At 48.9% G+C, this 16,227-nt stretch overlaps 1 protein-coding gene across 2 annotated transcripts; it reads right to left on the bottom strand.

The window, feature by feature from the left end:
- Nucleotides 1-3,200: 3,200 nt before the first annotated feature.
- Nucleotides 3,201-11,920, bottom strand: SLC30A2 (solute carrier family 30 (zinc transporter), member 2). 2 transcript variants are annotated; one of them, XM_006883494.1, is made up of 8 exons: nt 11,871-11,920; nt 11,012-11,232; nt 10,187-10,333; nt 6,894-7,047; nt 6,008-6,164; nt 5,159-5,264; nt 3,928-4,062; nt 3,201-3,471 (listed from the first exon to the last, which is right to left on the bottom strand). In XM_006883494.1, the coding sequence occupies exons 1-8, from the start codon at nt 11,918-11,920 to the stop codon at nt 3,326-3,328; spliced, it is 1,116 nt and encodes a 371-aa protein (XP_006883556.1). In that variant the 3' UTR covers nt 3,201-3,325. The 2 variants fall into 2 exon arrangements, with proteins under 2 accessions (XP_006883556.1, XP_006883557.1); XM_006883495.1 differs by lacking the exon at nt 10,187-10,333 and having other exon boundaries at nt 3,326-3,471.
- Nucleotides 11,921-16,227: the final 4,307 nt, after the last annotated feature.

Raw genomic sequence — 16,227 nt, 5'->3', positions numbered from 1 at the left:
TTCATTCATTGTTGCACTTTTCTCCCCACCCCCCCCTCCACCTCTACCCCCAGTTCGCTCCTCTCCTTGAAAAGCAAAAGACAAACTCCTTCATTTGTACACAATCCCCTCCCCCACCCCACACATCCCCACCCCCACACCAAGTATACTCCACTCTGCAACCCTCATTCCGGACTCTTATGATAATCATAATGCTCTGAAATATATTAATTTTAAACTATTCTCTCCCTCATCGGCTTCAATGCAGTACCTGGCTCTTGATGGTGGAATGTGGATGGGAGGACACAACCCTTGTTTACAGCCTTATCAGGGTTCTTAGAGGTAGATAACTGCTTGCAGACAGCTGGGCTATTAACACAATCCTTGCGCCCCAGTGAAGGAGCATAAACAACCATGGCAGGCCAATATCTGGGATTCCATTTCTCAAGGTGTGAGCAAAGAGAACACGGATGTTCCGCCGGCCTCCCTACATTACCGCTGTGGACCACTAGAGGGAGCGCCACACCGCACTCTAGAAAGAGCATTTCTCACACCTCCGGGTCAGGGGGTGGGCAGCCAACGTGGAAGTGTATGCACCCTAAAGTCTAAGGAATCTGAAGTTTTCCCCCCTCCCCTTGAACATTTGAGACTCAGTAAAAAAAAGGCCCTTTGTAGGTGGGCTGGTTGGGCGCAGGGGCTGCCCAGAGCGCCCTGTCAGTGATGGTTAGTGGAGGAGAGGACGCTGGGTTCTCCTGGGTTCACCCACCTGGAACTGGAATTATCACTTCCGAAATAAAAAGCATGTCCTTGCACCCTCAAGCTCAAACTATAAATACCCTCCCAGCAGCTGCATGGGGGAGGGGAGACTCGGCTTGCCTGGGGGAGGGGCAGCTCCAGAAAGGTGGGGGTGGTGGGTCCAACCCAGGTCCAGGGTGTCAGGTGTTTTCCTGCTTTGGTGGCCTAGCTGCTTTGGAAACTCCCGTGACCAGCTCATTGGCTGGAACATGCTGTCCCCCAAGGACTATTCAAGGCCGCCCACCCCCCACCTTCCAGTGCAACCTCTGGTCCCAGAGTGACTCAGGTTGATGCTGGAGTCTGATACAGCTGGGGTACAGAGAGGCGTGGGATCCGGAGACTTTTGTGAGGGAGGGGAAATTAGTAGTTAGAAGGTGGGGGGAGCAGCATGGCTCTGAGTCAAGAACGGTTGGAGTTAGTGAGGAAGCGCTCAGCCAGTGCCAGGTCCAGCCAGAGAAAGCAGCAACTTTCCCCGCCCCTCAGTGCAGCTACAGCACCCAGGCCACTGAACAGCCAAGGCCTGGCCTTCCCCAAGAAGGGCACTGCCAGGCCCAGGGGCCCAGAGGAGGCCCCAGCCCTGCTGTAGGCATAGCCGAGAGGGAGGTGGAAGGCAGCCCTGCCTCACTGACTGTGACAGTACAGGCAGCGCCATCTCTGAGCCTCATTTCCTCATCTATGTAAACTGGGGATGGCAATGAGATCTCTTTGTTAATAATAAAATTTTTTATTTCAATTGTGATTTTAATCAAAGTTTACAGAGAAGTTGGGTTTTCATTCATTCATTGTTGCACATTTGTCAATAAAGACAGCACACACAGGCTCAACTTGAATCCAACTGACTTATACTCAAAACTTCTGGTTATCTTAGGGTTATTCTCTCTAGGAACCAATCAGCATCTCTTTGATGACTGTCAGTAGGCAGAGCTCCAGAACTTGGTTTCCCAGGCCCGTCAAAATCTTGACCTTGATCACAGGCAGTCCCTGGAAACAGTGCTGGAAAGGCACTGAAGTCCATTTTACAAATGGGAAGAGAGAGGCTTAGAGAGGGTGGCCGTTCTCATGTTCTCCCCTCCCACGAGTCAAAGCAGAATCAAGGAACACTCACAGGAAGACGGGGAAGCCCACTTGGCCAAGAGCCCCACAGATCCCCCATTCCTGGGTAATGATACAAGTAACCACTTCCTTCATCCACCAGGGACATCACACACATTGGCTGTAGCCTCACAACAACCCTGTGAGGTAGATGTTAGGATTCTCATGTACAAACAGGAGTAACAGCCTTAAAAGGGCTGACTTACCTAAGGCCTTTTGCCATCCCCAGCAGCATACGGACACATGGTGACCCATTAATGTCAGCAGAACTGTTCCACTGGGTTTTTAAGGGCTGGGGTTTTTTTTGCAAGTCAAGCACCAGGCCTTCCTTCCAAGATGCCACTAGGTGGACCCAAACTTCCAATCTTTCAGTTAGCAGCCGAACACATTAATTGCCTGCATTCCTTAGTGACTAGCTTATATGAGGAGAGACTTGGGGCTATCTGATGACTGGGCTTATGTCTCTGTAAGATTGAAGACAGCATTCCCCTCTTGCATCTGAAAGCCCAAGCCATTCTCTAATTCCTGAATCTTCACATCCAGCATTTAGGAAGCCTGTCCTGGTTGGACCCTGTCCTGTGTCCACCCTCCATCTGTCCTCCATTCCGGGGTTCTGCCAGGTCAGGCTATATTGAAGACAGAACTGGTACAGGTATCATCTTATTTCAGGTTCCTGATCCCTGGGACACTCTCAGGGGATAAGTAGCCCAGGGCTGCAAGGCTACAAGGGGAGACACACATTGAAATCCCTGTGACCTCCCATCCACTTGAAGCAAGGGCATCTTGATGATGGCCCAGCTTCCTGGACTGGGGGAATAAGGAAGGAGGAAACTCAAGTCAGTCCTAGTAGGAGATCTAGTCTCTCCAGGAAAGGGACCTGTTTGGCTTACAGCTAAAGTAAGTAAGGCAAAGAGAGATCTCAGGTGCCCTTGACTTCTCACTTAGAGTGTGGGATCCTTATAACACCCCAACCCACATGGCCCCCATCAATGATGCTGTTATAGGCAGAAGGAAAGGGCTCTGTTTCTGGGATTCTATACAGACCCATAAAACAGAAGCCAGGCATGCTACAGCTGAGATGAAAAATGAGGTAGGTAGGCTAAGGAATGATAAAGCCCTCCCGTTCCATTCTCCACCCATGTTCCTTGCTTTGCCAGCTCCTAAGGCTAAGGCAGCATTAGTTCAGGATGATGCCCAAATCCACCTCCACCAGCAGCAAGTGCAGGAACTGGACGAGCAGGCCACCCTGGATTTAACACCTGCCGAGTGGGAGGCAAGGGAAGGACCCTGCTCCTGGAGTGGTACAAGGCTTCCTTCACAGAGAACTTGGGCTGGAGGCCAGGAGGGGACCTGGTTTATAAAGCAGCCAGAGTTGCAGTATCCTGGCTGAGCCTTGACGATACTTAGTCCTGCCACCTGCAGATGCTGTCCATGCCCCAATTGGTGCCCGGCCAGGCAGTCAGTCTGAGGGGCCTTGGCACTTCTGACATTCCTTCATGTCCTCAGAGTAGTTTTCAATCTGGATGGTCATTGTGTGGAAGTGGAACTTCCCCTGGAGCTGGGTGCTGGCCGCCTTCAGCACAGCCTGGGCATCTGCATTCTGAGCTGGAGGCCAGGAGGACAGGTCAGGCACCAGGGAATTATTCACCTTGTCTCTCAGTATCCTCAACCTCATACCTTACCTCTAGCTCCAGTAGGGCAGGAAAGTGGACCATGAACACTAAGAAGGCCCCAGACTCGACTCACACACAGAGCAGTCGTAGTTCCTTAACCCAGCAAGACACTGACAGAGCTGGGCTTGCGATTGGGACATGCCTTCTTCTGCCACTTGACTGGCAGTGAAAGCCTGGACAAATGACTTTCTTATACTCGCCCCACCCTCCCTTTCTTCAGCTATAAATGAGGTTGTGATGATCAAATGGAATCATGCACTCAATGTGGTACCAGCTTCAGTGCATGGACACTGTAAGACTCTGGGACCGGAGGACCCATCAGGAAAGGTCCTAGGTGATTGGCTATCTCTCTCCTCCATCCCTGCCCCAGGTGTGCCCAGCCACTCACCAATGGCAATGTGGACAGACAGCACAGGCTGGGTCACGGTCAGAGCCCAGATGTGCAGGCTGTGCAGGGCTTCCACCCCCTCTACTGACAGCAGCAGATCTCGTACAGCGGTGAAGTCAATGCCCTTGGGGGTCCCTGAGGAGAGAGCCAGGGCAGAGTCTGGAAGGGGACAGCTCCTTCCTGCCCATTCCATCTGTGTGCAGAGCTGGTTCCTGCTTATAAACCATCACCTGCTCAGAGCCAACTCCTTAGTCAACTGATCTGATGGTGACCCCACTTCCCAAATGCTCAAATGCTCCGTCATTATATTTTCCTCTTCACAAATGACACTATTTGACATGATCATGTTTGTAAATATATAATCTGTCTCCTATTTTAAAATGGAAATTGCCAGAGGACTGCCAGGGAAGTTTGTTTTATTTACCATTGTATCCCCATCACTTGGACCATAGCAGATGCTCAATAGATTGTCTTTGAATGGAAGGAAGGGACTCTGGGTATCATCAACAGTATCACCATCACCACTACTGCTGTCTGGGTCAATCAGACTCTTGGAGAAAAAGCACTGACGTGGAGTCACACCAACACCCAGCAGGGTCACCCATGACCCTGGTAGGATGAAGGCTCTCAGGCACAAGAAAAGGTACTCAAGAGAGGCCATTTTCCACAATGAAATAACTCCCTCAAATAACACCTTCCTCCCACAGCCCACAAAGGAGAGGGACATACATAGTCCGGTCCCTGAGATGTTATGGAAAAGGCTTGAGCTGGGAGTGGTTCAAGGCTTTTCCAAGACTCATTATCCTCTTCTGACTCTCAGTCGCTGTGCAATGGAGGCACCACCCTTGCCACAGTCCCTGTGCCTGTAAGAAGGCTAGAGGGGACCAAGGTGTATGGAGTGACAGATGCCACATACATCACCTTGAAGCCACCTGACCAGGCAGGAGAAAGACTTCTAACAGGGGAGGTAGCACCGTTTGGGACAGTCAGCAGCTGGGGAAGGGAATGTGTAGGCCAAGGGGACACTGCCAGGAACTGCCACATCTGAGGGCTCAACCGAATGCTAAGATTGGCTCTGTATCCCATAAGGTTTCCCAGCTTATGCCCGGCTTCAGACCATGGCTTCACTACCAGTGTGCCAGAATCCTGACCTTCACACCACATATTCTTAAGTTGAAGATGATTAGATCTGGAGTGCCAAGAGCCAAAAGGCAGCCCAAGCCTGAGTTACCTTCCATCAGCACCAGGACCACATCTCTCAGGATGGTCAATGTTGTCCCCAGGACCAGGAAGGAGAAGAGGAAGGTGCAGATAGGGTCCACATACTTGTACTCTGGCTACAGAAATAGAGGACAGCAAAGCTGAGGTTCATCACCTAATAGTCCAGCTTCTGCCCTCCCCTCCTCCCAGCAGAGGAGCAGGAAGAGGGGCTCTCAGCAGGCTGGGCACCAGCCTCACACTGGCCCTGCTCTGAGGTGTCTGCCCTTTAATCCACATTCTGAGGGGCAAGCAGGCAGACCACAATGTAGGGTAAGGCATTGTGTCTTCCACTCTTGTTGCCCAAAGGACTAGAGCCTGGGCAGAGCCAAAAGGAACCTTTGATATCATTTGGTCCCATATCCCCACTAACTGATGGAGAATTGAGGTTTAAGGAGGGGAAATTACTTCGTCAGTTTATATGAGAAGCAAGGAGTGAAGTTAGGCTTCAAATCCAGGCCTCCCTGCAATACCCGGCCCTTTCCTATCCATTTGATGAGCAATGTGCAGGGCTTTAACAATGCACAGCCCTGGTTTGAGTGTGACTCCACATGCGAACCAGCTGTGTGACACAGAGCAGGACATCAACTTCTCTGAGCTACAGGAAACACCACCACCTACCCTTTAGGGTTATCATGAAGACCCCAAGTGCTGACACTTGGTATATGGGAGGTTTTGGATAAATGCTAGTTCTTTCTCTCTCCCAACTCTTGTACCCAGAGCTTGGAAGGGGCAAGAACCAGGTCAGGGTCCTGTGAGGAGTGTCTAGATGATCTACATTCTCCTGTCCCCTGACCCACCTCCCTCTGCGCCCAGCTCTGACCTTGAAGTATAAAATATAGGCTGCCACCAGGACGCCCAAACTCTGCAGCAAGTCCCCAGTCACATGGACAAAAGCAGCTCGAACGCTAGGATTCTCCTGCTGTTCGCTGGTGTCATGGCTGTGCCCATGGCCGGATTGATGAAGCAGCAGCCCCATTCTACAGAAGTGGAGACCAAGCGGAGGGGCTCACTGGAGTAGGAGGCAGGGGTCATCATCATGGCTGGCTTCCCTGTGGGGCAAAAACACCCTCTACCTCCCAGATTCTGCATGGTCCCCCTGGCCATGTGAGGGACCCAGGTCACATGGTTTTGGTTCCAAGTGTCACAGGGGGAAGGGCTCAGACCCAGTGCCAGGCTAAGTCTCAGCACACTGCTGGCCTAATATAGATTCTCAGAGTGGGATGGTATCATGGAGGTCACCTAGTTCATACCCCCATTTCACAGATGGAAGAGCTGAGGCCTAGAGAGGGGAAGTGGCTTATCTAAGGCCACTGAGGAGGGGAGAAAAAAAGCCTCTGTTAGACAACAGTGCTCAACACATCATTGCCACCCAGGGAGACCAAATTCCAGAATGTCAGCTTGAAAGGATTGGGTTCTATTTGGACCTCAGGGACCCCTATTGCGGCAGGATCTAGATTCTTGCCCCCTCACATCACTGACATGTAAAAGAGGAAGGGAAAAGAATTGATGATGCTCCAGATTTGTAGCACCAGATGACCTTGGCCAAGGCCTTAAAAAGACCCAGGTGTTCCAGGTGTTAGCGGCCAGACCTTTGGGGAAATCCTGTCACTGTGTTCTGTGCTGGACAGTCCAAAGAGCAGGCAAGGGGGTATGTGTGCGAAAGGTAAGGGGATGAAGGCTTGCGAGGTAACTGAGGCTATACTCACATGATGTTCACAGCCACAGCGCAGCCCGATGTGATCAGCATAGTTCCCCCTTCAATCTCATAGTCCCCAGACATTAGCCGCTCCACTGCCAAGTACACCAGCACCCCAGTCACGACCCAGATGGATAACACAGACAACAGGGCTCCCAGGATCTCTGAGGAAGAACCAGACCCCCCAATACCAACCTCAGAGTGTGTGGTCCTAGCACTGAGGAGGCCTCCCTGTCCCTTTACAACCACCTTCTCCTCAGATCTTGTGCTACTGGGCTCCACTAAGGAAATAACTGGTACAGCTATTGCAACTTACCCTGCCACTCACAGATCAGAGGATGTCAGAGGTAGAAGGAACTTGACTCATTTGGATCAATCTATTTATTGGTATACAGTCTGAATCCACTAGCTGCTCCTTAGAAGAAAGATAGGCAATCTCCTCTCATGTGATTTATAGCCTCTGAATATCCACCAGAGGACCAATTCGAGTGGTTCCAACTCGATGGAACATAACAACAACATTTTGACATGTTAAAAATACATATATATGGAAGAAAAAAGACTTGTCACAATATATACCCATTGCTCAGCTGGCAAACTGAAGCTCCTGAGGAGAGAGGCTAGGCCATCATTCAAGAGAAAAATGACTGTGAGCTGCTGCATTAGACTGACCATGCTGTTGCACGAGACCAGTCTGCTTCCACCCTGCTGTTCTGTGCCAGGGGCACCAATCCCATAGGTGAAGCCATTGCCTTCCCAAACACCACCTTGGTACCCTAGGCCCAACTCAAGAGCCAATACTTGAGCTGCAGACCCTTTGGACCCTGCCTAGCTGTGGCAGTTGCCTGCCTGAGAAGGCTGCTAATTCACAGGCCATCCCTCTCTCCAACTGAAACAAGTCTCCCCTTGAGTCAAAGACCAGAGAGAAATTCAGGCATGATGAGTTACCCTTCCTTTCTCTGGAGCAGTGAGTTCCTGAGCCAAGGTTATAAGACCAAGGGTTTATCAAGTCACCAGCCATGAAAAACTCTGTTGTTGTTGTTATGTGCCGTCGAGTCACTTGTGACTCATAGCAACCCTATGTACAACAGCCCTAAACCCTGCTCTATCTTGTGCCAATCGCACTGCCTCTGACACACCCATCCTGATTACCCCAGTCACTGAATCAATCCACCTCATAGAGGGTCTTCCTCTCCTGTGCTGTCCCTCCACCCTCCCAAGCATGATGTCCCTCTCCAAGGACCTGTCCCTCCTTACAACATGTCCAAAGTATGTCAGACGAAGCCTCAGAATCCTTGCCTCCAAGGAGCACATAAAAAAAAACCAAAAAAACACCTTCTCCAACAGGGCAAAAAGGAAAGCCACAGGCTGAGGGGGAAATATTGGTAATGACATATCTGATAAGGGGCTCATATCTAAAATTTCTAGAATACTCCAACACCTCAAAAAGAAAATAGTGAAAAACTTAGTCACAAAATGGGCAGAGGATATGAACAGACATTTCAACAAAACAGGCATTCAGACAGCAAATAAATACACAAAGAAATGTTCCAAATCCCTAGTTCTCAGAGAGATGCAAATCAAAACAACTATGAATACCATCTCACTCCAGGAACTATACCAAAGTTCAACAGAGCAGCAAACAACAAATGAGAGATTGGAAGCCTTATTCACTGCTGGTGGGAGTGTAAAATGGGGCACCACTATGGAAGGAGGTATGGTGCTTTCTCAAAAAGTTAGAAATAGGGGTGGGTAAATGGAAAGATCCACTGTGAAAAACAATGTACATGAACTTTGTAAGCAAACCAGTTTAAAATAAAAACTTTATTTTAAAAAAATTGGAAATAGAAATACCATTTGACCCAGAAATTCCACTACTAGGTTTATGGGTTGTGTACCTTCAAGTCAGAATTGACCCATAGTTGACCCTCCAGAGAGTTTTCAGAGGCAGTTAATTGCACAGAAGGAAATTGCTCACCCTTCTGTAGAGCAGCTGTTGGATTTTAAATGCATACCCTTGGCATTGCAGAGCAGTTTCTTACCACTAGGCCACCAGAATTCTAGGAATATATACCCTAAAGAAAACAGAGCTGCCACTCAAACAGATAAATGCACACCAATGTTTAATGCTATGTTATTCACAATAGCAAAGAGATGGAAGCAGTTCAAGTGCCGATTAACAAATGAATGTATAGAAAAAACGATGGTATATTCACACAATGGAATACTCACACAATGGAATACTATACAGCACTGAAAACAAGGAACTCAAAATATTATATATAATGAGGGACTCTGGAGGACATTATAGAGAGTGAAATATCTTAGTCTCAAAAAAGACAAATACTGTATAAAACCATTGTTATATAACAGAATTGACATGAGGGTTGGGGGAGGTCCAAGAAAAGAGAGGATAAATAATGAGCACTACTTTGGAACAGATGAAGGAAAGAACTGTTTCAGAGGAATATATGATTAGGTATTATCTGTATGACAACAGTCCAAAATAAGAGGTGCATAGCAAAGTGAACCTGGGAGAGGGGTGCAAGAGTTGGAATTATGCAACAATGAATGATTTTTTCCCCCCCAAGTGAACTGGGGTTGGCAGTAGGAAGGAAAATGTGCAACAATGAATGAATGAAAATCCAATTTTTCTGTAAAATTTTGTGAAAATCACAATTTAAAAATTACAAAAAACCAAACAAACCCACAAAAACCAAAAACGTAATGACTGTGCAGCCAAGAGATGAATTACTTTTTAAAAAAGACACAAACAAAAACCTCCCCAATCTCTTTGCCTTAGAGTCAGGACAAATTCAAAGCTGATCCTCTAGCAGGCTTTCAGAGGCTATTAATTGTATGGAAAGAGACTGCCCATCACTTTTCCTTGAAGCTGCTGGTGGATTCAAACAGCCAAAGAGGTGCCTCATTTGGGTTAACAGCACAACCCCCCATTGAGTACACCATCAGAGCTTTCTAGTGAGGTGAATTATAGAGGGTCTGAAGCCTGTTGGCTTCATGAAAGCTTTGGGGACCTTTCCCTCCCTCTAAAACTGCTCCATGGTATTAGGTACAGAATCATTTGCTCTTCAAGTATGACCCTTGCATTTCTCAGGAAGGTGACCTCTTCTGCCCTGGGAGTTCCCAGAGAACAGAGACCCTAATTAGGTTATATCCTAGTCCCCCACCCAGTACACCCCTTCTGGCGTCACTGAGGGCTCTGCCAATTGCAGCCATCTGAGAACCCATATCCTGATTTGCCCCCTCCCCTAAGCCCATCTCTAGCCTGACTAAGGCCCTCACCAGCTCGCTGCCAGCCGAAGTTCATGGTTTTAGTGGCTGGCCGGGAGGACATCCAGAGGGAGAAGAGGCTGATGAGCATGCTGGCAAAGTCGGTAAGGAGGTGAGCTGCATCGGTCATGATAGCCAGACTATGTGCCAGGTACCCACCTACAGGGAAAGGACAAGGAGAATGGTCTTCATCAGCTCCCCAAGAAGCCAGTGCTCCCAGGCGGTGTGTTCAGTGGAGAGACCACAGGTTCAAGACTTCTCCATTCATTAGCTAACCATGGGTAAGTGACTTCCTCTCTTGAGCCTAAGCTTCCATGTCCATGAAATAAGAATGACATCATAAATAAGTAGATGCTGAAGAACAATCTCTTTTAGGCATTCAGGCTTTCATTCATTAATTCCATGTGATCTTGGAAAAGTTCCTTAACTATAATATGCCTCCATTTCCTTTTTTTCTAAATAGAACAAACAGTATCCATATGACAATATGAGGTTTGTAAAGACTGCATGAGGTAATGTGAACATACAGGGCTGAGTATGATGAGTATTCAATCTATGGGGTCATTAATATTCACAGGGAGAGCTCTGGTGGCCTAGTGGTAAGAAGCTACATTGCCAACCTAAGGGAATGCAGTTCAAATCCACCAGCTGCTCTGCAAGAGAAAGATTGGCAGCCTCCTCCCATATGATTTACTGCCTTTGAAAAGCCGCTGGAGGGTCAGCTATGAATCTGTTCAGACTTGACAGTACATAACAATATTCATGTTACTGGGAAAATGCAGGAGAAAAGTCTTGAATTATTGATGCTGCAACACCTGTTAACCCAGAAGTTCTTACCAACAACTTCCCCGATCATGAACAACAGGCAAACGGCAGAAGCTGCATAGAGCTGGCGCCGGGCGCGCTGCTTCTTGGGGTCACAGTGGCTACCAGGATCCCTCTGGGCATGGCAGTAATGGCTGCTTTGGGCAGCAAGCTCAATGGCTGGCAAGTCTAGGCCAGGTGATGGCAAAGGGATCCAGCCAGCCGCATCCTGCCATACAGATCCCGTGTATGACCTGGTAAGAGAGAAGGGAAAGGGGAAACAGCTCTGAGATGGGTAAGGGAGTCTGGTTCTCCAGCCTTGGTGCTCCTAGTCAACACATGGTTCCGTACACGCTGACCTCTGCCTAAGAAATGAGGAGACGGTGGCTGGGGGAATAATCAGTCCAGGAGTTTTGGGGCCTTAGCCTGGCCCGACCTCTCTTCCCTGATACCTTCCTGGGCCTGGAGGATATGGAAGATTTAAGAAACGGATTCTTCTGAGAGGTGAGAAGGGGCGGGCTGATCAGCCCAGAGCCCAGAGGAGCTCAGACTAGAGAAGTGCCCACCCGGAATACTTCCTCCACTCCTTCCAACGCGTTCGTGGGACAAATCGGTTCCCCAGGGTTGGATGCCTGCGAGAAAAGGCTGAGCTGAGCGAGAGGCGGGGCTCCGAAGAGACTCCTCCCCTTCCCCGCAGGCATAGGGTCAAGATCTGCTCTCAGCTCTAGGGGTTGATTTCTCGGTCCACACTTCGGTTTCTCCATTCCTTCAACTCACTCCACCCAGCCGCGTGGTCTAGAGTTAACGTGTCGCCCAAAACGTCCACTGCCGGGACGGCTAACGAGGAGGTCCGTTTGATGCTGTGCAAACTCCCTCCCTTCACCGGGTTTACCGGGCTTCGGGCCTGCCGTCCAACAGATGCTGCTTCTCCGTGGCTTCCATACGCCCCCGCGGGTGCCCCTCGCCGCCGCAAGCAGCTGCCGGGCCGAGTGCGCCTCGAAGGTGCGCGGGGAAAGCTCACGGCGCACGCGCTCACCTGCCGGGAAAACCGGCCTGCAGCCGACCACCTGCCAGAACAGCCAGCGTTCAGCCTCCAGGATAACGGCACGCCCCACCCGCTGCTCCCGCGCGTGCGCCCCCAGCCGCCAGCTCCGCCGCACGCTCGCCCCGGGTCTTGCCTCCCTCGATCAGCCCGCCGCTACCCGGCACCCGCACTGCGCTCTGGTTCTCTGCACACCGGCTTGCCCGCTCCCGCTGGGCTTTATCCGGCCCCTGCACCCGGTGTGAAGCAGCCCGCGGCGCGTCGTGCGCAAAAGCCCGCGGGGAAGGGGGAGGGGGGTGGCCGGCTGCAAAGGGCGCCCCGGCGCTGCCCCCAGCAGCGGTCCCCTGCACCCTTGCGGCCAGAGGAGCCAGCCTGGTCTGTGATGAAAAGCCTGACCGCCCAGCTCTGTCGCTGGGTGTTACCGAGTTAGGACCAAGGAGGCCTGGGCCCACGCTTTCCAGAGGGGGTAGCTGCCTCCCACAGAAACGTTTACTGACCTTGGTTTGTAGACTCGCTTTAAGCTCTCTGGGGACAAGCATAGGATAAGGACCACTGAAGCCAGGACTGAGCCCTCCGTGTTCACACTGGAGGTTCCCACAGTCTTGATTGTTTTTCACCCTCAGTCAGGAGACTGTTCCGGCTTGGTTTGTCTCTTCGCTTCAGACTAGAGGGCGCCTGGGGGCAGGCGTATGCCTCCTCCATCAGGCTGGATCCACTGCCTCTCTTTAGAACTGGTTCTGACTGTAGACCCATCCTCTCCACGCCTCTCCTGCGCGCTCCAAACAGGACTAGCTTCATGTCCATCCCTACATAAACAGGGGTGGTGAGGGTAGGTGTGTCATAGTCAGTGAGACTGGCAGGACAGGCAGGCTTCAGAGCTATTGTACATAGGGTCCCTATGAGTCACAGGCGACTCTGTGGCACATAATAACTTGAACAGAATGGTGTTGAGTTCCACTGCCTATCACCAGCTGGACGAGTTGACATCACCACCACTATCACCATTCATTCCCTCTCTCTCTCAGGCAGCGGCTTACGGGAATCCTCCCAGGAGGTGAACCTATAAACGCCAGGGCCATACAGGCAGAAGGTGCTGTGCATTGTGGTACTGTAGCAGAAGACACGCCAGCTTGGACCCCACCGACTTGAAGCAGCTTTCTCTGATGGAGATCCCTGAGAGTTGGGAGTTTGTGGGCTCAACTCTGTCTGGCCTCTGATGGATGCCCTCTGTGTTGTTGTTGTTGTTGTTATGTGCCGTCGAGTCACCTGCGACTCATAGCGACCCTATGTACAACAGCCCTAAACTCCGCTCTGTCCTGTGCCAGTCGCACTGTCTCTGACACTCCCATCCCAATTATCCCAGTCACTGAGGAATTCCAGCCTTTCACGACTTCCCTCATCATCAAGACATCATTAGATGTGTCCTTGTCTTCAGGGTTATAGCTTGGCCAGCACAATAGTTTACAGAGGAGAGTGGAGGACCAGAAAGGCACTATGCTTACATCATTGGAGCAAAAGGAGGAGCTCCCCAGTGCTTTCCAAAGAGAAGTTGGTCTTGGTAAGAGACAAGGTAAAAGGAGTGAGAATGGTAAATTACACCTGTGTAGGTTAGGTCCCCATTGTGTGGCTTACGTTCCACTTTCTCTGGTTTCTGGATATGATTTTCTTAAGATCCAGTCTAAAACCAGCTGGTTCAGCATTACCTGATTATTGTTGGTACCTGAAGAAGGTGGTATAATAAAGGTTGCCGTTTCTTGCATGAAACCAGCCAGCCCAAAATCTCTGGGCATGTAGCCTAGGAAGGTGGGGACATAATCTGCATATTTTCAAGATTCCTACAGGATTGTTAAAGTTTGAGCATTGAGATCTCTGATAACATTTCATATTAACTCTTCATGACATTGTAAACTCTTTGAGGGAGGGGTATATCTTGTAGTTCTATCAGTTTGCACTCAGCTCTGAGCATCCCTTATGTTTTTAACTCAAGGCTACTCCATGCACAACAGAATGAAACACTGCTGGTCCTGCACACCTTCACCATCATTGGGATGTTCATGTCTGTTGCAGCCACTGTGTGTATTGAAGCCTTCCAGAACTATCTATTTTGGGCAATATTCTGCTGTGATCCATAGAGTTTTCACTGACCAGTTTTCAGAAGTAACTTGCCTCAGACTGAAATCTCCACCATGAGGGATCTTCTGGGTATTTGAAAAACCAGCAGTATAACTTCCAGTATCACAGGGACATTCAAGCCACCAGAGTATAAAGCTGTCAAATGAATGGTAGTCTGGTCCTTTAATCAGAGGAGAGGGACTAAGATGGCCTCCCTCACAGAAAGAGTTTTTACTGAGCAATCTCAGTTCTATATTGCAGTTTAGACTCTGCCCTATCTATGCTCAGATCGGTTATGTTCAATCTACTTGAGGGCAAAATATTTATGCTTCCTCAATGTATGTACTTCTTGTTCCACTTAAGGCAAGGATATCATATTAAAATAACTAAATACATATTTAGATACTGAATCCTGCTATATATACTTATTATTTTAAAGGAAAACATTTTTAGCAGATTTATTTTACATCAATACTTTGAAGCTATTCATGTTTATAGATTTGTGAGAGTTTAATTCACCAAAAAGCTATTTAACCAAGACTCCAAGGTACTGGAAAATGCTAAATATGCTTGTTTTCTATACCTGGCTCCCCTAGAGACTCCCAGTAGATCCCAGACCTCAATATCATCTGAATATTTTTATTTAAAAACAGATTTCTTCATTGTGCAACTAGTGCCTGATTCAGGGGGAGCCTAGGAATTGATATTTTTTAAATCTTTCCCTTTATTTGATGCTTTTGTAGAATTACTGTTCATTCTGTATAGCTTATTGCTGTTTTGCCATTGAGTCAGTTCCAGTTCCTCATAACCCCATGAGTGTAGAGTAGAATTGCTTCATAGGAATTTTCAAGGCTATGACTTTTCAGAAGGCCAGTGTTACAAGACACCTCTGGTTGGGTTTGAATTGCCAATCTTTCCACCATTAGTTGAGTTCTTAACCATTTATGGCTCATTAATGGTATCTTCTTTCTTTCTATTACTGTAGAGTCAGAACTGACTCATATACAGTAGGTTTTCAGAGGCTGTAAATAACACAGGCGATTGCCCATCTTTCTCCTTCAGAGCCACTGGTAGATTTGAACCACCCAAGAGGTGCCACCTTTGGGTTAGCAGCGAAACTTTCTATGGACTACTCCACCAGAGCTCCCTATTGTATGATATGTTGTTCAGTGCTGTTGAGTTGCTTGCAACTCATAGTGACCCTATATACAACAGCTCTGAACCCTGCTCTATCCTGTGCCAACCCTGCACACCTACCTCCATTACCCCAGTGACTGAATCAACCCATCTCATCCAGGGTTTTCCTCTCTTATGCTCTTCCTCCACCCTCACAAGTATAAGGCCCCTCTGTAAGGACTGGTTCTTCCTTCCAACATGTCCGAAGTTTGTCAGATGAAGCTTCAGAATCCATACCTCCAAGGAGCAACCTGGTCTCACCCTCTCTAGGCTAAACCTGTTTGTTCTAGCAGTCCATGGTATATTCAATACTTTTCTCCAGCACTACAGCTCAAAGGCATCAATTCTTTATCATCTCTAGTCATTGTCGAGCTTTCTGACACATAGCAAGTAATTGTGAAGACTATGGCCTGGATCAGGTGCATCTTAGTCTCCATACTAACATTGTTGCTCTTATATAATCTGGAAAGGTCCCTGGCAGCAGACCTTCCCAAACCAATGCATCTTTTGATTTCCTGGCTGCTGGTACCAAGAGTGTTGATTGTGGAACCAAACAAACTAAAGCTGTTAACAATCTCAATGGCTTCACCATCTATCATAATGCTGCCCATCGGCCCAGTGGTGAGAATCTTTGTTTTCTTGACGTTGAGCTTCAATGCATATTGAATGCTGCAGTCCTTGACCTTCTGCAGCAAGCACTTCAGGTCCTCCTCAGTTTCAGCAAGCAGGGTTGTGTCACCTGCATAACAGAGGTTGTTGATGAGTTTTCCTCCAATCCTGATGCCACATTCTTCCTCATAGAACCCAGCCTCCCAAATGATCTGTTCTGCATGTAGACTGAAAAGGTATGGTGAGAGGATACATCCCTGGCTTACGCCCTTTCCCATTTTGAACCATGCAGTATCTCCTTGCTCTGTGT

Source organism: Elephantulus edwardii, unplaced genomic scaffold (assembly GCF_000299155.1).
Source record: "Elephantulus edwardii isolate Elephantulus edwardi_28Jun2011 unplaced genomic scaffold, EleEdw1.0 scaffold00028, whole genome shotgun sequence".
Taxonomy (NCBI): Eukaryota; Metazoa; Chordata; class Mammalia; order Macroscelidea; family Macroscelididae; genus Elephantulus; species Elephantulus edwardii.
This window is presented reverse-complemented; position numbering and strand designations above follow the sequence as displayed.